Raw genomic sequence first — 19,418 nt, 5'->3', positions numbered from 1 at the left:
GAGCTCTTTAATGCGAGAATGAGACCTGGCACCTTGTTGATCTGCCTAGAGGGGCCAAGACAATAGGGTGTAAGTGGAGTGCTGAAGAAGAAACTTAATCCGGATGGGTCTATAGCCAGGTATAAAGCACGATTAGTAGCTAAGGGCTATAAACAGTGAGAGGGATAGATTATTTTGACATCTACTCTCCGATTACGCCATTTGGCAACAATAAGGATTCTTCTTGCCATAGCATCTATTGAGCACTATGTTGTGCATCAAATGGATGTAAAACGACTTTTCTTAATGGAGACCTAACGAAGAAATCTATATGAACCAACCTGAAGGGTTTGTCATGGAAGGTTACGAAAAAGAGTTTGTAAATTAAACAAATCTCTCTATGGTCTTAAACAAGCACCTAAATTGTGGCATGAGAAGTTTGACAAGACAGTAAAGAGCTTTGGTTTTCAAACCAGAACTCGGATAAGTGCCTTTATTTTTTGTCCGAGTCAAACAAGGTCGCGATTATTTGCTTGTATGTAGGCGACATGTTGATTCTAGGTTACGATCTCTCTCGTAGTGAGTGACATTAAAGAAACCTTGTCCAAAGAATTCAACATGAAAGATCTTGGTGTGGTAGACACCATTCTTGGAATGAGAGTAAGCTTCGGTGAGCAAGGGATCACCCTTAATCGACTCATTACATTGAGAAGCTACTTTCTAGTTGGAGATACAGTGATTGTAAACCGATTGAGACACCCTATGACTACAACAAGCGGTTGAAACCTAATACGGGTGACACCATGAATCGGTTAGATTATTCTAAACGATTGGTAGTCTCATGTATGCAATGAGTTGCACTAGGCCGGACATAGCCTTTACGGTAGGCATGCTTGAGTCGTTTCACTAATAATCCTGGAAAAGAGCATTGGGATGCCCTATCGAGGCGATGAGATACCTTAAGGGTACTCAAGGTTATGCTTTATGTTATAATGGACATCCTCCAACTTTGGAAGGATATTCGATGCATCTTGGTGCTCGGATTTGGGAGACAGCAGATCCACCGTGGTTATGTATTTACTGATAGGAGGAGCAGCATGGAAATCCAAAAGCAGACTAGTATTGCTCTGTCATTTATGGAATCGGAACTTTATGCTCTAGCTCGGAGATGAAGCGAGTGGATAAATGATCGATTATGGATATTCCATTGAGGAGTTTTAAGTTAAACTCTATATCTATATTACGTGATAATTAAGCAACAAAGACAATTGTGAATAACTCACTCTTTAATGGTAAGAGGAGACACATCGATGCAAAACAGGCCATGCTGAATTATAGAACGAGACAAGGGATTATCACTTTGATTGATGTGAGATCGAAGGATAATACGGGAGATGCCCTTACAAAGGGATTGAACAAAGATCGAACATTCAAAATTACGGGGAGATGGGATTAAAGACCATTTAGTCGAGTCTTAACCTAACCCGATATTATTTTGAATTATTCGAATCTCATCTAGCCTTGGTAAGCATTCGGGACGATTTACATGTTTCGATAACTTAGTTAGGTTACTAAGTATGGGGGTTTGTGAAACCATTCCAAACTTGATGGGGTAGCAAATTTTCATGTGAAGTCTCCTTACTTTGTTATTCCACAAAGGAATATGGAAAATGTCGATATGTTTCAATGATATTGTGCTAGTCTTTATGTCATTCCAAATTTGATGACATGTCTTTCATAGTATGGTGTACCATTCCAAATTTGATGATACAACATAAATCTATGATGATATGACGAATACGATATTCCAAATGGAAACATGGTATGGTCCTTATGATAGAGACTATATAGGATCGAGTTCTTGTAAAGAAAATTGATGATGATGCTTATTGTTTTTTGATTTACCTTCACCATATATGAAATGTACTAAGTTCTTATTGTTGAACTAGATACTATTGTGCAAATGATTGAATTCATAATATCTTATGAAATTCATATTTGACAAATTACGAGAATGGCGAAGATGGAGGAGAACGGTTGAATCGGATCTCGATGAGGATGACTTACTTGATGAGTAAAGTCACATGGATTGCAAGGACTTTTCCTTTTGATTATTTCTTTTGGTTTAGCCACTTGCATGTGGAACTGGATTTATTGTTGGGTTTAGTTTTGATCTAAAACCCTAGTTTTATTTCTTGAAGTTTACTTATTCCTTATTTGATTTATTGGATTATTGATATTCAATTTATATTGATTCAATTCTGATTGAACAATGGTTCCTATACATGTGTAATGGATATATGTAGAACATAGGAGGAGATTGTAAGGGTATTTATGTAATATCCCTTTATATGTTCTCATATAATCCTACTTGTATTAATGCCCAGGCTGTGAGGGGCAATTTAGTAATTAGCCCATCTGACCTAAACCCTAGTTTTCCTATATATACTAGCTGGGAGGTAGCAGTCTGGGTATTCCAAACTAGATACTCAGGGTGTAATGCTTTAAGCAACTTTGTGCTTAAACCCTAAACCCTAACATAATGATCTTAGATGGCTGAGTTTCTTTTCCCATGGGTGAAGCAAAATTTTTGGATTCAGATCCTCTCCTTGGGGCATGGGTGCCTCTTTCGTATGCAATCAACAATGGATTGGGTTACTCTCCTGTGAGCCTAGCGCCCAGGGAGTGTCCAATGAGGCATTCAACAGTTGGGTTGTTGGATGTACATGGGGATGTATGCTTAAGTAGGGTTCGACACGCATCCTGGCGTGCGCCAGCAACCTAGCAATTGGATGCCTCACTGGACACTCCCTGGGTGTTGGGCTCGCAGGAGAGGAGCCGAATCCTCCGATGATTGGGTTGACATGATGCACACCGGGATGTGTGCTTATCATGCTAGCACAGGCGTTGGATGCATACTAGAGAGGATCTATTTCCAAAACTTTCTCCATCTCATAAGGAGTGATTTTTAAAGAGCAATCGTTCGAATAGAGAATGGAGCCATGGTTTGAGGTGTCAATATCGAATCTATAGTATCGGATGATCCATATCAATATTGGCATAGGTTGATTCTGATATCTAGTCGCTCCTGTATCAGTGGAACAATACAGATTGGCGGATTGTCAAAAAAATTCAATATTTAGAAAAATCAAGGGCACAACTATCAAATGTAGGCCAATCCATATCAATATTGTATCGATTTCCAAGATGGCCGATACTTGATCCCATTTCTTGCACTTAATCCATGAATGGAGCATAAGTAGAATACAAACAAGAGAGAGGCATTCAACAGGGTGAAGGAGGACCGTCCAATCTAATTGGATGGTTTGGGACATATCTGTCAATTGAGAATATTTATAGGTCAACCGCTCAACCCTTTATTTGACCCAAAAATTAAAATTCAAACCATGACCAGTGCATAAAACCTCATTTAGGAGCGATCTAGATCCTCTATTGCCGAGTTGCCCAGCAGGACCATGCTACTTAGACACAGTGAGGCATGCAATGACTGTTTTATCCCTACTCGGGCAAGGCGCTCGGGTAGAGGTAAGGTGGTCATTGCACACCTTACCGTATCTAGGCAGCACGATCGTACCAGGCAGCTCGGTAGTAGAGGATCCAAATTGTATTTAGGAGGTGGAGGGAAACAATACCTTCGATTTGGTTTACCAAAAGTGTTGAAGAGATTCTTATAGAATTGATGGTCATAATTATTCCCTGTTTTTTCAGTAAGAAGTCAGAAATGCACTTGACTGCCAAGTGTCTCCTTGAAGTTTTGAACACTAATAAAGTGATGGGTGAAGAGATTCTTAATTCATCACAGATAAAAGAAAAACTCAACTACATTGAAAAGGGAGGCTGTTACATTTATATGTCACCCAAATATTCGGTATCTTTCATGTCAAATTAATGGACGTACGGGGAGAGAATGCCTCATAATTCATATATAAAGGGCCCACAATACCAAAATAGTGCCTCAGATTTGGAGCATCATATTATTGTCGATATCTTGCTTCCTTGGTCTGGTCTGATTCTACACACAATAAAACCAAAAAGCAGAGCGAACCAAAAAGCAGAGCGGGTGAGAGCTTCAGAATGACTTTCGGGGGAAAATTCTTCGATGCCTAAATTAGATTTTAAAACAATACAACAGTTAACAGGATCGGAGACGAAAAGTTTGGTTCTAGAGCCTCTCAGTCTCAAACAATGGATCAATCATAAAGATCTTACCTCCCTCTTTTCTCAATTGCCCTTTATATGATGTTGCTTCTCCCCTCTCCTTCTTTAGGGTTGCATATTTTTCAAGTTAAGTAAGAGATCCGAGCGGGAACCGTTAACTGAATTTGTCAGTATTGTTAATATTGTCAATGATTGTGCCTTTGACAGGCCACGTGTACAGTTCCTTGCGCATGCTTTAGCTATGGTTGGGTATTCAACTGGGTCATGGATCCTCACTCTCTAAACCAATCCCTGATTTGACCTTATTATACGTGTTCTCATGGCATTGGAGGTTAGATTCCATACGTATTATATAAGTCCCCTACTCCTTCGAGTCTTCGTACAGAACCAATGGAATAAAGTAGAAGTTTCAAAAAAATTGGATGAAATGGTTCGAGGCGTAGTTGTGCCTTATCTTTTCCTTTATTGGAATATCACATCACAAGCATAGTTCAAGAGATCCGATTCTAAATTTGGATCGATTGGAACTGAGATCATTTCAATACAAAACCGGCTCGGCCATCCGGTTCTGTTTCCTTGAACCGTGCTCGCCCGTCACCACATCGATCTTGTATGATGGGTTTGGGCCAAGAAAACAGTTGAGGCGTTGCTCGCTTACGTTAGCGTCTCGACAACTTTACGCGTTCCACATGCAACACGGGCGCCTGCGAGAGACCAGACCCCACTGCCACGCTGTCCACAGACCGACCCGCACCACAGTTCCACAACTCCGAAGTTTGAAACTTGTAAATTTCGATTGCAGAGACTACAGCCGTAGGGGTAGGGGTTTGGCGGAGGGAGACTAGAGTAGAGAGACGGCACCTGAGAAGAAAAGGGTTTGTTCGGAATTGGGGTCTGATGCAGACCCTTGCCTCTCTCCTTCCGCCTTCTTCTCTTCCTCTCTTTTCCCCTCACCGTCCTCCTCGCTCGCGGTCCCTCTTCTCTCGCTCCCAATTCCGACCTATTACGAGTAATCACGCCAGAAAGCTACGGCCCTTTAAGGTCTTTGCTTCGTCTACTTCTGCTTCCTTCGATGAGCTCAACGCCAATGGCAAATCGCACTCCTCCAACTCCTCTAAGGTCTGGTTTTCTCTCTCTAATTTCTTCGAATTCTCTCTCACCTTACTATGATTCGATTCGTTTTAATTCCGGTAACAATTCCCCCATTTTATGGAATTCCAGTTCATTTAAACTGTTCTGTTTGCTTTATTTCTTTAAACTTTGCTGTGAGGATGATTATACTACATTGTGTTTTGCAATTCATACATTGGGTTTTGTTGTGTTTCAGAAATCCATTCTCTCGAATCTAATTCAAGAGATTGAACCTCTGGATGTGAGCCTTATACAAAAGGATGTCCCACCTAATACAGTGGATGCCATGAAAAGGACTATCTCTGGTATGCTAGGCTTGCTCCCTTCTGACCAGTTTCAAGTCTTAATTGAGGGTTTCTGGGAGCCCCTATCCAAATTGTTGGTTTCTTCAATGATGACGGGGTATTATTTATATTCGTTTCCTGTGATACCTTTTTCGGCAATTTATATTGTTAGTACTTCATTTTCTCTGCACTGAGTAGGGGGGGAAGAATAATAAGTGGCCCCTCGATATATTTCAGGTATACACTACGCAATGCTGAATATAGGCTTTGTCTTGAAAAGAACTTTCAGATAGACGAAGGGAATTTTGAGAAAATAAAATCAGAAAATACTAAAACTGATGCTCACGGGATGTCACTCAATAGTGGGCAGAGAACATTTGAATTTTCTGGAGAAAATGATTTGTTACGTAAATCTGAAAGATTTGAAGATGACCTATCACACGAGGGTCTGGGGATTCAAGGTCTTGGTGAAATGACTCCTGAGGCTAGGCAGTATATTCTTCACTTGCAGTCTCGTTTTTCTTCTGTCAAAAAGGTATGGGTTGCCTCTTGTACTAGTAGTAAGCATTTTTTTTGGTTCCGTGCAATAGTGATTCTTTTCACTTCTTTTTTATTTTTTTAATATTTTTGTGATGGACTTACATTGAATAACCTAAAACTAAATGATAATGGCATACGAGAATACTAGATGACACTATCTTATTTCAATTCTGTTTTGCCCAATTATATCATATCTATCTGATGCTCATTGCTTGAATGCATTTTCTGGTTTCATATGCATTGATATTTTTATTGCATACCCACAATATATGCATGTCCATGACCTATTTGTGGTTAAATGTGGTTAACTAGTTATATTCTTGGATGCTTTGATACATGATAAGCTATGAGAAAGTCGTTTGAGGTGGCATGGCCATGTTCAACGGAGGCTTTTGGATGTTCCAGTACAGAGGAGTGATTTGATTCAAATTGAAGGAACTAAAGGATCCAGGGGCAGATCTAAAATGACCTTAGGAGAAGTGGTGAGGAAAGACATGCATAGCTTAGACCTTGTATCAAATATGAGCTTGAATAGAGCTGATTGGAGGGCAAGCATCCATGTAGCTGACCCCATTTAGTTGGGATTAGGGTGAGTTGTTGTTGTTGTTGTGGTAGTTATATTCTTAGATATTCGTCCTCCAACCACAATATCGTTACTTCTCACAAGAAACACTATGAAATGATGTTATCCTGAAGTTTATTTGAGATTGAAGATATCCCCATTAATTTCTAGTCATTGATATTTGGTGCATTGCCTTTTGTTGCACATGGCGAATTGGTTGGAATATATGTTGGTTGTTTCTTTTGGAATAGGTTTTTGATTGATTATTGCCATCTAGATTTCTTTGGTCTTATTGTTTGATGTAAAAAGACTGCCTTTCTAGGACAAACTTACAGATACAGATGAAAAAATCTGTTTGTCAGTGAATCGAAACTTTAATTGTATAAAAATTTAAGTAATGAAAAGAAGTTAGTGTCTTTTAGTTTAAGACTCGAAGATCTTCAGTATGCAAATTTATTGATGATTTTCGCAAACTTGCGTAGTTGAGTAGAACATCAACCATGATTTCTGCATATTCATATTCTGAAATATCTCCTTCTTGTTATGTTAGTTTCACATGTATAATGCATGGAGGAACTCCATTGAATTTGCTACTTTGCATGTGCTCTTAGTGCATGTTTGGACAGCTTCTGAAGACAGCTTTTGGATATGCAAAGGGCCTGTTCCAAAGATTCCTTGTGATAGAGTATTTACTGTCTCCTACCCAATAAACGAAGAAGCTGGGGGGGGGTTTGGCAGGCTTATGTGGCTGTAAAGATTCCATCACGAGGAATTTCATTGGACCCACCTTTTGCCACTCCAAAAGCTGGCTTCTGGATGCTCCAGAAGTTTTGCCCAGAAGAACATTAGTATATTTGCTCTCTGCCGTAGGGGCTTGTAAAGTTGTGATCACAATCTTGTGGTGTATTTATTTTTATTTGTATTTCATTATCTTCTTTGAAATATGAAGGAACTATATGAAATCAAACGGAAAAATGCTGCGCTTCAAATGCAACAGTTCGTTGGGGAAGAAAAGAATGATTTGCTGGACTACCTAAGATCATTGCAACCAGAAAAGGTTTGCCCTGTAATGTTTTATTACAAGATGTAGAATGTAGATACTGGTATTGCACCAGAAATATATATTTTTTAAATTCTGTAGTTATGTATGAGATATTGTTGTCAATCTTCTATTCTCTGAAATTTTGTCATTGTATGCCATTAGATTGTATCAATTTGTTTTATGGTAGTTTATTACTTGTCTTGTATCATTCTTTATGGAATCTTGAAATATTACTTGCACCATCCTCCTTTTGATGATTTGTCAGATCTTCCTCCGTTTCCTTCTCTTTTTCCCATTCATTTTCTGTGACTACGCAAGGGGCTAATGGTTACTAGGTTTTCATATTGAGGTCAGGCTCCTGATGTGTTGATATAAGGTAAGCGGTTGAGCAGCAAGTAATTGGTTAAAAAGGGAGCTTACACTCTTCGTGCTGCTAACTTGCTCTTAGATTTTCTGATTACAGAACCTTACTTGTGCTGCTGACTTACATGTTTTAGAGATGGTTATGATCTTTGTAGTCAATGGGCCGGTCTCTTTCATCACAGATCCTGCTACTTGATAGACATCCATGAACTGTGGTTTTTTATAAGGAGTTATTGTTTGATATATTCAACATTAACACATTCTTCTTTATCTTTATGTTAACACAAAATTCTTCTTTCTCTTCTTATACTGAGTGGTTGCTTGTACAAGTATGGGAAGACTTCTGATAAGGTAGAAAATTTCTTGGTTCCAACCTGTAGGGCCACCGGCCTCAGATTTAAAATCAGATATCTGAGTGAGGAGGACCTTAGCATATCCAATTCATTAAAAAATACTGAAAATGATATATGGGTATCCCAATCTTCCCAATATTGATTATAGATTGGATTCTTTTGAATATTGTGTGTCGTGTCACATGTGGCTCAACAATTTCTGATCTGGATGGCTCATTTATCTACTTCCAGACTAGGATCTACATTTGGTTTGAGGCAGATCTGGATCCACAATCTGTATTGGCTCATTTATCTGGTTCCAGATAGGGATGTACATGTACCCAATCAAGGTCTTACTTGTGTCATGCCCTATATAGTTCTGGCCATAGTACTAAATCTTGCCGAATTCTGAGATTTCGACTCTACCGAGATGAAATGCTACTCCGAAATGAAAAAATACAAAATTTCGGAAGTTTCACTCATTTTGGTCTAAAAAATGCACTGTTTCGATGAAATTTTGGTTATTTCGTTTCGGTATTTCACTCCTTTTGGCACTTTGCACCCCAAAATGGCCAAGCAATACTCAGAAAAAAAATACTAAGGTTGCCAAAATGGCCCTCTGAAACGAGATTTAGTACTATGGTTCTGGCATGATTCTGTACTGTTTTTCATGTCATCTCTAACGCCAATATGGGTACTGGGACCTGTTGATACTGACTCTCAAGGTGTTTGACAAAGTCTATTCTTGGAGGATCTCCTTCAGAAGCAAATGACAAAATGGCTTTGAATAGAAACCTGGTTCTTTTGCTATCCAGTGGAATAGAAAGGATCCTACATCCCATTTAAGAGTCCCCTAACCAGAGGTGCAGAAAGCTTAAAGTATTTCAAAATCTGGTCAAGCACTATTAATTATTCCTGCCGAAAGGGCTGGAGGATGTTCATGGGAAAAGGAAAGTGCAGATGAGGGAGAGAAGAACAATGTAACTTTCACCTGAACATTTTCTCCTCAACTAAATTGGTGCTGGACACTACTTTTCTTCAAGAACCAGAGGGTGAAAAGGTTGATTGCTGTTGATTCAGGATATCTAGGAAGACAGTAGATTACCATTTGAACATGAGGCAATCAACATAACTCATGGAGAAGAATGCCCTGTTAGACCAAACCCTCAGCATATCCTTCCTCTGGACCAAAAAAATGCATTTGCATTTCTGAGTGGATTTTATATATTTTTCATTTTCTTTTGTTGGGTTGAGCACTTCACTCTTGTTAATCAAGAGGCTGTAAGGTTTGGACTCATCCCTCTTGTGATTGGGGGGAGGGGATTTCATTATCATCGCTTTCAGAGTGAAAGGCCTTTGGTTGAGGTATTAGGCACCAAATCTCATTAATTTTAGTGGATTCATGGTGGTTTAGGAGTTGTCCTATTGCAAGGACTGCTCAATTCAAATTAATAAGTCTCATTTTGAATGCTATATACATGGAATAATCAGTTATTTATTTTCTGAAAGGTGCATGTATGTGTAATCTACAACAAAATCTTTTCAGAACTTGGAAAGAGGGTTATACAATTTGAGAAGTTGAAAGAGATAGAGATTCTTCAATGTTTCCTTTCTGTTTAGTATGGCATAAATTGGATGGTTTTCTTAATAAAGCTTAATTTGAATGGAATTTTTTCTTTTTTATTCATCTTCCCCTGATAAACCTTTAACTCAAAGTTAGGCCCTTGAGCACTTAGTGCAGGTTTGGCTGATCACTCGTATTAATCTATAAATTTGGGTTAAAACCTTCTAAAGTTGTAATTTAGAATCTATGGAGTATTAAACAGATCTTTCTCAGGCTTATGGTATACTTTAAAGATTGGCTATGAAAATTTCTGAGTGGTGAGATTCCATCAATGCCTATCTCAAGGGTTGATAAGACTGTTTCTTGATTTGGAAGAAATTACAAAATCGACAATCATTCTATCTTCGTTCTCTCTCCTTTTCTCTTATTTTAAAGTCCTTATATTCTCTTTTCTAGTGTAGCTATTTTTTGGTTCTTCCACATGAGGCCTGAATTATGAGAGCTTGCAAACCTTGTTTGATCTACACACACAGAAAAACCTCAGGAGCCACTTCAAGGAGCTGAAAAGTTCTTAAAGAATTTTCCCTCTTTATATGATTCATCCAATTACTACAAGATCTTTCACAAATCTATGACCCCATGGTAAATGCCCTGCCTTAGAAGGTGGCCACTACTGCACATTGTCGATTAACGGGTAGTTCTTTGTGCCTATGTAGAGCTATTTGAAAGGTAATTAAGATTTAAGTACCATGCTCTGTGATAGCTTCAGGCTTAACTAAAATAAAGCTTTTCTGTCCTGGGTAGGTGATGCAGTTAGCTCACCTAAATATGCTAATTTTAATGGAAATAAACATTGGGTTGGGTTATATATGGGTTGGGCCTTTGATCCCATGGGTTTTCATTGTAATGGGCCACTTTAATGGGCCTATAATATGGGTATAGGCTAGGCATACAGGATTAGTTAAGTTAGTGTCTTTTTTTCTTTGTTAGTTAAGTTTCCTAGTCATTTTAGGTTACCTTATTAGTTAAAGATTGAGTTATTTGAGTTTCCTAGTCAGTTTAGGTTACTTATTAGTTCAAGATTTGGTTATTTCAGTTTCCTAGTCAGTTTAGGTTACCTTATTAGTTAAGGATTGTGTCAGGCCTTTCCTTTTCAGTGTCTGAGTCTATTTTTGAGTTTTCTATATAAGATTGTGAGGGTGGCAGGCACTGTACACGAATTTGATAAATAGAGTTTATGTTTTGCTGCTCTTCTTTTTGTTTGAAGATCTCGTGTTCGATCAAGAACCTCTTCTGTTTGATCAACGAACCCCTTTTGTGTGATCAAGGTCTAGATTGGTGTTTGATCCAATCAAATCACCTTGCGGTGTGAAGCCCAGGTGTTTAATCTCTGTTTGTTCTTATTATTCCATCATCTTTTTCATCCATTAACAAGTATTCTTCTATTTTCCTGCAACTAGTACCTTTGTTTCTAGAAGATCATATACTACATGTTTTCTGAGATTGAGCAATCCAACCATCAAATCATGCTCATATTTTGATAAAATCTCAGGAACCCTAATTGGGGATCTCGATCCAAAGTTCAAGCTGTTGGATGCCATATTTCATAGGAATTTTTTTTTCTTCAACAATAATTTCTTTGGGAATTCTATTGATTTCCTGTGGATTGAGAGGCTATAGTGTTAGTGCTTGGCTATAGTGTTAGTGCTTTATGTTTCTTGGCAACTTTCTGGTGATTTCTTGTACAATGGGTTTGTTCTTTCCTTTGATATATTAATACATGATTACCGTTAAGGAAGTAGACAGAGAACGTTCCTCTTGATGCTTTTTGACCATGAACCTAGGGTTCAAAGAAAAAAGAATCCGTTTTTGAAGGTTCGTTCAGTGATTCTATCTTGTGTGTCTAATTATAGTACTGCTGTTTCGTGGACAGGTGGCTGAGTTGTCAGAACCAACATCCCCGGAGTTGCAAGAGACCATTCATAGTGTCATACATGGTCTCCTCGCAACCCTTTCTCCTAAGATGCACTCAAAGGCTTCTCTACTCCAAGAGAACACATCAATTGGGATTGGTAAGGATGAAGATTGTACTGAACTTCTTGAGAACACTTCCATTCAATTCCAGCCGCTCATTTCAGTAACTCGGGATTACCTTGCTCGCCTGGTGTTCTGGTTAGGACAATTTTCAATCTTTTTAAGCTTCTGTATGATTATTGGATTATTTCGACTGTTAAGCTCCTTACTTGAGTCTTTCTTTTCCCCTGATTTAAGGTGCATGCTATTGGGACACTATCTCAGAGGTCTAGAATACCGTTTGCAGCTGATGGAGCTTCTGACTTTGTCAGGTGATACAGAGTCCACTGATGCTTCCAGTGAATGAATTGCCCAGGAGCCATTGTAATTTCTCTTCTTCCTTTGAGGTCTGGAAATCGATAATACTCTTATGGTCAACATTTTTTCTCACATACCGGAATCTGGGTTCTTCCTGAGAGTACTGAGGCAGTTTAATCAGACTCACTGTTCTGATGAGGTTCTCTGCAGGTTAACAGGAAATGCTTGGCCACATGGTCTGATAATTATGAACTTTCATGGTTTGTCCACCTTGTGTTTGTATTATAATGTTACAGGTTTCTTTTGATGAACCTCCTTTTTTGTTTGTTTAATTGATAGCTTGAACCTTGTGATGGCTATATCTATCATAACAAATTTAACAATTTTGTGTATTTATTTAATGCAAAAGAAGTGAAAGGCTTGAATTCAGTGAGCTAATAATGTCATCTGAGTAGTTAGGTACTAGCTAATTCCAGTTTGCTGTTTTTTTTTTCAATTAAACCTTCAAGGGAATTTGATCAATGTTCATAAACACCTCTGTACTTCGTTTATTTATGCTTTCCATTTTCCTCATGTAGCAAATAACTGATCTTTTCTTGTATAGGATAGCAGATTCCTTTTCTTCTTCTCTCTAAATTTTATAGGAATATTTATTATTGTCTGTAAGCTGTAACCATATATGAATGTGTTTGATTGACCTGGTTTTTTTCTGATCAAGTTAGCTTCTAATTATGAAAAAGGATGGGACTTTGCAAACTTCTTGCCTTCTTGGTGTCGGGTCCGAAGGTCTTTGAGTAATGCTAGTGGTATGGGATTTTAGGGGTTGAAGACTGCACAATGTAATGGATTTTCCGGCATTAAGGCATCGGTATCGGTATGGGTATTGTAGCATTCTCAGGCAATACTTACACCAATATCGATATTGTTACATATCTGTTGAATCGAGCCACTTTTTGGCATCGACACTGTATCGGTTACTGTATGGACCGTAAAATAATAAAAATAGTAAAATCTAAACAACAATGAGAAATCCTATGAATATTTGATGAGCATTCATTCAATTGAAAAATCGAAGGAGATGCCACCCTTGGCTTGTTGAAAGGAAATGAAAGTATATCAATCTAAGTATCCAACTATGAAATCTAATGGTTCTCATGATTAGTTTGGATTCTCCGATGCAAGAGTACTTCTAAGCTTGTTTGTTAGTCTTCCTTGAATTATAAGTTCAACCGTGTACCTCTTGCTCTGCCGACCTCAAATGTGTTTCGACTTTCAATCCGATTTCCAAGTCTCCGTTTGTATCGGTGGGATTGTTGGTGGTATGTGACGGTAATGGTGGATGGAGTTGCAGTGCAAGGTGAGGGGTTGCGTCGGCGGGGGATGGTTCCCTAATCCATGTGTTCTGTCGAGAAAAAAGATGATATTGGTCTGACTATTGTTAGTATTTTTTGGTAGAAAGTAAACTTATTCATTAACGCGTGAGGAATGCAAGGTATCGGAATTACAAATATCCGACAACCAAGGAGAGAGAATGGGCCAAGATGTCCTACTATTGTTAGTTAAACTAAAATAATGGCATTCAAGCGCTCCCTTGATTAATTTCTCACATGGAGAGTTAATTTCTCCCCGGGAATTTCACTTGAGAAAACGAATGTCCAAACTCCAACTCCAGATTCTAAAGCTAATCCTGGCATAGAAGTATTCTACTCGCTTACCCATCTTCAAATATTCATGTAGGTGGCCTTGATGCTTACAATTTGCTTTATTTTCTTAAAATAATCTTAGCTTGCCATTAATAGCTAAATTTGTGTAAAGCATACTATATGGCATGGTTTTTGTGCACGGTATCAATATTGATACTGGTATTGGTCGTCGTATAGATATCGATTGTATCAGGCCGGATCAGATTGCTTTACCCTTCAAAATACCAATATGGAATTTTTTGGACCATGTTCACTTCCTCAGTTTATAGTACCATTGATACAATATCTGTCAGGTATCGATATCTGTCAAAGTAGTGACGAAATCCTCAGGCACTGCATACTTCCTTTTCTTATATCAATATTGACCACAGCTTATCCAATTCCAATACCTAAAACCATGCTATATATGGTTGAGATATGATTGACCCACCAACGGTAAGGTTGCTCCATTACGATCTAATGGTCACGGATTTGAATTGGAAAATAGCCTCTCCGTTAAATTAAGGTAAGGCTGCATACATTATGACCCTCTCCAGATCCCGCAGTAGCTGAAGTCTCGTGTGCTGAGTATGCCATTTTATAATTGACCCACCAAATTTTCCCATACATCTCAAACCCGAGAGAGTCTTATCTATCTAGTACCCGTTCAATTAAACATACTTTTACTAATTTATTGTCAATTAATTTTTCTTAATATCTTGTTCTTTATTTTGGCAAAAATATCACAAGTTTTGTTGGGTTAGGAGACAAAAATTAGGGCTGAAAGGGTAAGATCCGGACTATTCGTCTTCCAAACACTGCTTTTACCCATAGAGAGAGGATAAAATTTCATCCTCCCTTGGGTCATGCTATCACCATTCATAACGGCTATTTCCGACCACCAACTACCATCCACCATTCAAAAACTTAACTTCCAACACCCGCCATACTTAACAAAGCTGGTAGTTGAGAATCTTGAGACTTCAGAGCAAAGAATAGGTTCACAATCCTTCATCCACCAGTCTTCCCACCCTAATTTTGTTTCTTGCCCATTGGTAAGACCAGTAGCTCCTTCCCTTCCTTCCCACCCCTCCTTCACCTTCTTCCTCTCTGTAACTATTTTCTACTAATTTCCACTCTTTCAAGCAGACTACAGGCAGCCATGTACAGAGCTTATGCATCTCCAAGCTATTCGAACCGTTGGCAAGAAAGCTGTGCTCGGTTGCTTGCTCCATTAACTCTATGGTTATGTGGCATGTAATTTAGTGCTATATCTTTTGCTTCTCTCTTCACATTGCTGTACTCTGATAAATTCTGATAGAAGTTGTCTTCTCTTTCTTTCTTCAGTGTCAGTGACTTTGAGATATGGATATTATGGGAATTGTCATATGGAGCCCGGACCGAGCTCATCCCGTTTGTTGACGGCAAATTCAATCTTTGTAGATCAGATTCAGGTGATAGATAGTGCCAAGAAAGGTGCTGTTCTTCATGGGTTTGTGGAGAAGCCAGAATTGAGCTTGGAAACAAACTGGAATGTATCAAAATATCTGGTCCTTGGGTCATACCACCAACAAGTAATTTGCAGAAGCCCTTTTTCTTAATTTATCTCTTTTTGGTTTATATTGATGAAAGGAAGAGCTTAATGGTGAGGTTCAACTTGTTTTCCTTCAGGGATTTTCTTTGTGGTTGAACAAGGGCTCCAGGATCCACATTAGATGGGAAGTTTCAATTGGCAATTCCAGTGATCTCCTAGTGGTGTTAACTAAAGGTACTGGCAACCCCCCCCCCCCCCCCTTCCCCTTTTTCTTTCTTTCTTTCTCTCTTTAGTTCTGGAATTTGTTTCTGGTTACTTGAGCTAGTTTGTCTGTGGGTCTTCCAACAGGAGAGCAGACGTTAAAAAGATCGTTGCCAGGTTCCTCCAGTTCACTTGCTCTTAGCTATCCAACAAATGGTAACAGAATCTATTCATTCAGGATGTTTTGTTTTTCAAGTATAGTGCTTAAAGTATAATTAACACATATTACTAGTTCAGAAATGCTTCAAAAGAGATGATCAGGTGATCCTCGTGAAGCTTTATAATTTCAGTCATTGAAGTTGAAATTCCTATAATTTAAAGATAGGTTCTCAAAATCTAGCATAATATCTAGCTCTAATTGGTGAATTACAGGCAATATGAAATTTTTTGCCCGTACTTACATTAGAGTTACAAGTCCAACCAGGGAGATGAGCATTTAATTTCACTGCTGCTTACCAACTCCACTGATCCAAATTAAATCAGGAACTTCCTGGTAATTTGGACTCTCAAGTATTGGTACTCAAACATTACATAGGTTGTCCTTGATTAATTTGTAGGACACAGTCAACCTAGTTCTAGGAAATAATGGTTCTTGGGATCAGTAGCCTTCGGTAGAATTAAGTGTGAACAAATTTCTTAGAAATGAAGAGAAGTGTTTTTTTCTATCTTTAATTATTCTCCAAATCTTGGGTTCATCATAGAATTTTGGGTTTTTATCTGCAAGATTGAGTAATGATTAAATTCTTGAAATGCAAGTACCAAGAAGAATTTTCAAGATACAGAGACTCTTTTTCACTTTTAGAATTCAGTTTAATCTGAAAATCATTGTTCAGGTAATGGACAAGCTGAATATATCATTGAGGAAGATGACAGTTACTCCATCCACTTAGTGAGCATGAACCCTAGAAGCATCATAATGCTGTTGAGTGTCAATGTTTCATCAAAGATGTACGACGTCACTAAAGCAGCAAGCAAGTGTTCAGCAATAAATGGGTTGTGTCGCTTGAAGCTTCAATTCCCCCATATGAAATTTGTTGTCTTAACCACTCCAAACAATGTAATACTCTGCCTCTATCTCAGTTAATTAGAATAAATCCTTATTTCATTCCCTCAAGAATAAACTTCTAAACTGGTAGTGCCTAAAAAAATTACAGGGGGACCTCAGTGGATGGTCTATTGAGATTTCATTCGTGACTCGTTTGGTTACTTATGTTGCAATTTTAGGTATGCTAGACACAAGCTCTATCTGATTCTTCCTATTCTTTCAACCATTTGATAGACACCCTTTGCCTCAATGATTTGATGAACTACTCTACCTTCCATTCAGGATTATCAGCAATCTTTATTTGTTTGATCTTGAAGTACCTTGGAGCCTGTGATGGTGAGGAATATGTAAACAGTACAGTAGAGGAAGTACCAGTGACCGAAACCAATCCATTACTGCAAGAGAAGAGAATCCAAATTGATTATGGAACAAGTGATGAAGATCCAGATTCGAGAGCGGGCAGTTCCTCTGAGGACTTATATGATGGAAAGATTTGTGTAATTTGCTACGATGAACAACGAAACTGCTTCTTTGTTCCATGTGGCCACTGTGCCACTTGTTATGAATGTGCTCAGAGGTATACACAAAAAAAAAAAATGTTAGTAGTTATTATTGTATTTTTCAGTTCATTTTGAGATCTTACAAGGATGTTTTTCTTTCAGGATCATTGAAGGGGAAAACAAAGTATGTCCAATATGCAGGAGATTCATTCACAAAGTAAGAAGATTGTTCACTCCCTAACACTGCCCGATCATAAATACGCGTTGTCCCTGAAAAGGAGGCTTATATCTTGGAATGAGAATATGTTTTCTCTGTTTATCAATTTCTGCTTGATTGAGAGATGAATGTATGAGCAGTAATGGACTTAATGAAGTTCAATCCCCTGGTGTCCACACAGGCTCAGGAACAAACAATATTGAGTAGCAGTAGAGCATCAAGTATAGATTAGGAGATGAGTTAAAATTTTTGTATTCTGTATCCATGTCCTTATTGCCTGCTTTATCACAAGGGTTGTTTTGTGAATACCCAAAACAGAGGATAATGGAATTTTTTTTATAATGATTCACAGGAATAGTGGCCAATCCAGTTGTAGTGAATAATGCTAACTATGTAGGAGAAGATATTATGGCAAAGATGAGAAGCTTCACTGCCACATCAAGGACTGCAAAACTAGTCCAGATTCCCTTTCTGGACCATCCTTGTCTTGGCAATTAGGGTTGAGAATTGAGATGAGTATTAGGGCTGACAGCCAAAGAGATGGCTTCAAACTTGTATAGAACATAGCTTTATTCTATCCTTACAAGTGGAGCAAGAAATGAGTGAAGAGGAATCACTATAGAGGGTCAGTGAAAGTGAAAGCTATTTATTCTGCATTGCCTATTTTGATGAATTGGCAATAAAACAAGTCATGAAAGCAAAAGAATTGATGTCTTTGTTCACTTTGGAGCCTATTCTCCAAGTCATGAATCCAATTCTAACATTGTTTTCATATTATAGGGTTATAGTCTCATATCGAATTGTTTAGATTCTTGGTGTCTTTATATACTTGAGGAGCTACTTTCAATTAATGTCTTAAGGTTTTGGATTGGACCCTTCAATACTATGTTGTTGGTTGTTGTTGGTTGTTGTTAGGGGTGTCAATCTGTGGTTCGGTTTGGTTTCAGTGTGAGTTTCAGGTAAACTGAAACCGAACCAGTAAAGACTTTTCAGTTTGGGTTGGGTTTGACACGATTCGGTTTGGTTTGAAAACCGCTTATGGACTGTTTTCGGTAGGGATTAGGCAGGTTTCGATTTGGTTCTTGGTTTGGTCTGGCTAAGTCGGTTTAGCCTGAACCGAGCCGAAACCAAGAGCAACATAAACAGAAGCCAAGCCAATAAGGGCTTGGTTTGGTTTGGCTCGGACTCAATTGGATTGGGCCGGTTTGATCGATTAGTTTTAGGTTTTGACACCGTTAGTTGTTGTTGAGAATTTTTTGTTTGAAATAAGGGGGAGGGAAAAAAAATAAAAAGGATCGATGATAGGGTGTTACCGACTTAACAACATATCTAATATCTTTCACTTAGCCATAAAATTGCTTACAAGTAGACCTCATCATTCCATCTTTACCCATAAAATTTTGAATCCAATCTAAGTTCAAAATATGAAAAAATAATAATAATTAAAAAGTAAATCAATAAGAATCAAAATTATGGTCCATTCAAAATATACGGGCAAAAAATGAATACAAGTTGAACATATCATTTAATTTTTACACATAATTTGACATGTGGTTAACCCACGAGGGACCTTACCTATCCACACGGATAAAAACGATCACATTATCAATTATGTGAATAAAACAGTTGGGAAGTGTTTCAAAGCATGCAATCCAATCTGTCCACGCTGCCACATTTTTATCAAAAAAATAATTTATTAAACTTAAATGACCACCACAGTTTCAAAAATTGGTATCAGATACGAGATTGGTCTTGGCCGATACAGATTCGGATAATCCCATATCAGATAGATTTGCCCCTGGTTTATCCTTGATCCGTATCCCATCCGTATCCATTCACCGATACGGAATCACCCCAAATTGGCATCGTCAA

At 38.2% G+C, this 19,418-nt stretch overlaps 2 protein-coding genes across 4 annotated transcripts; both read left to right on the top strand.

Annotated features, from left to right (window-relative positions):
* Positions 1-4,974: 4,974 nt before the first annotated feature.
* On the top strand, positions 4,975-12,729 carry LOC122661250. The gene is made up of 6 exons (XM_043856593.1): positions 4,975-5,277; positions 5,486-5,691; positions 5,811-6,108; positions 7,625-7,732; positions 11,910-12,148; positions 12,248-12,729. The coding sequence occupies exons 1-6, from the start codon at positions 5,056-5,058 to the stop codon at positions 12,354-12,356; spliced, it is 1,182 nt and encodes a 393-aa protein (XP_043712528.1). The 5' UTR covers positions 4,975-5,055; the 3' UTR covers positions 12,357-12,729.
* Positions 12,730-15,110: 2,381 nt separating this feature from the next.
* On the top strand, positions 15,111-17,664 carry LOC122661252 (E3 ubiquitin-protein ligase APD1-like). 3 transcript variants are annotated; one of them, XM_043856596.1, is made up of 8 exons: positions 15,111-15,234; positions 15,337-15,563; positions 15,661-15,757; positions 15,872-15,940; positions 16,618-16,841; positions 16,939-17,008; positions 17,112-17,406; positions 17,492-17,664. In XM_043856596.1, exons 2-8 carry the CDS (start codon positions 15,378-15,380, stop codon positions 17,568-17,570), a joined length of 1,020 nt encoding a protein of 339 aa, XP_043712531.1. In that variant the 5' UTR covers positions 15,111-15,234; positions 15,337-15,377; the 3' UTR covers positions 17,571-17,664. The 3 variants fall into 3 exon arrangements, with proteins under 3 accessions (XP_043712531.1, XP_043712529.1, XP_043712530.1); XM_043856594.1 differs by having other exon boundaries at positions 15,114-15,242; XM_043856595.1 differs by having other exon boundaries at positions 15,117-15,246.
* Positions 17,665-19,418: the final 1,754 nt, after the last annotated feature.

Source organism: Telopea speciosissima, chromosome 5, assembly GCF_018873765.1.
Source record: "Telopea speciosissima isolate NSW1024214 ecotype Mountain lineage chromosome 5, Tspe_v1, whole genome shotgun sequence".
NCBI classification, from domain to species: Eukaryota; Viridiplantae; Streptophyta; class Magnoliopsida; order Proteales; family Proteaceae; genus Telopea; species Telopea speciosissima.
Note: the sequence above shows the minus strand (reverse complement) of the source record. Positions and strands in the feature narration are given on the sequence as shown.

Bases quoted from the DNA above. Each gene is read 5' to 3' on its own strand.
- LOC122661250 (XM_043856593.1), top strand. From the start codon at position 5,056: ATGCAGACCCTTGCCTCTCTCCTTCCGCCTTCTTCTCTTCCTCTCTTT. The intron at 6,109-7,624 runs GTATGGGTTGCC...TGAAATATGAAG, and splicing joins GTTTTTCTTCTGTCAAAAAG to GAACTATATGAAATCAAACG. The intron at 12,149-12,247 runs GTTAGGACAATT...CCCTGATTTAAG, and splicing joins CTTGCTCGCCTGGTGTTCTG to GTGCATGCTATTGGGACACT.
- LOC122661252 (XM_043856594.1), top strand. From the start codon at position 15,152: ATGTACAGAGCTTATGCATCTCCAAGCTATTCGAACCGTTGGCAAGAA. The intron at 15,564-15,660 runs GTAATTTGCAGA...GTTTTCCTTCAG, and splicing joins TTGGGTCATACCACCAACAA to GGATTTTCTTTGTGGTTGAA. The intron at 17,407-17,491 runs GTATACACAAAA...TTTTTCTTTCAG, and splicing joins TGTTATGAATGTGCTCAGAG to GATCATTGAAGGGGAAAACA.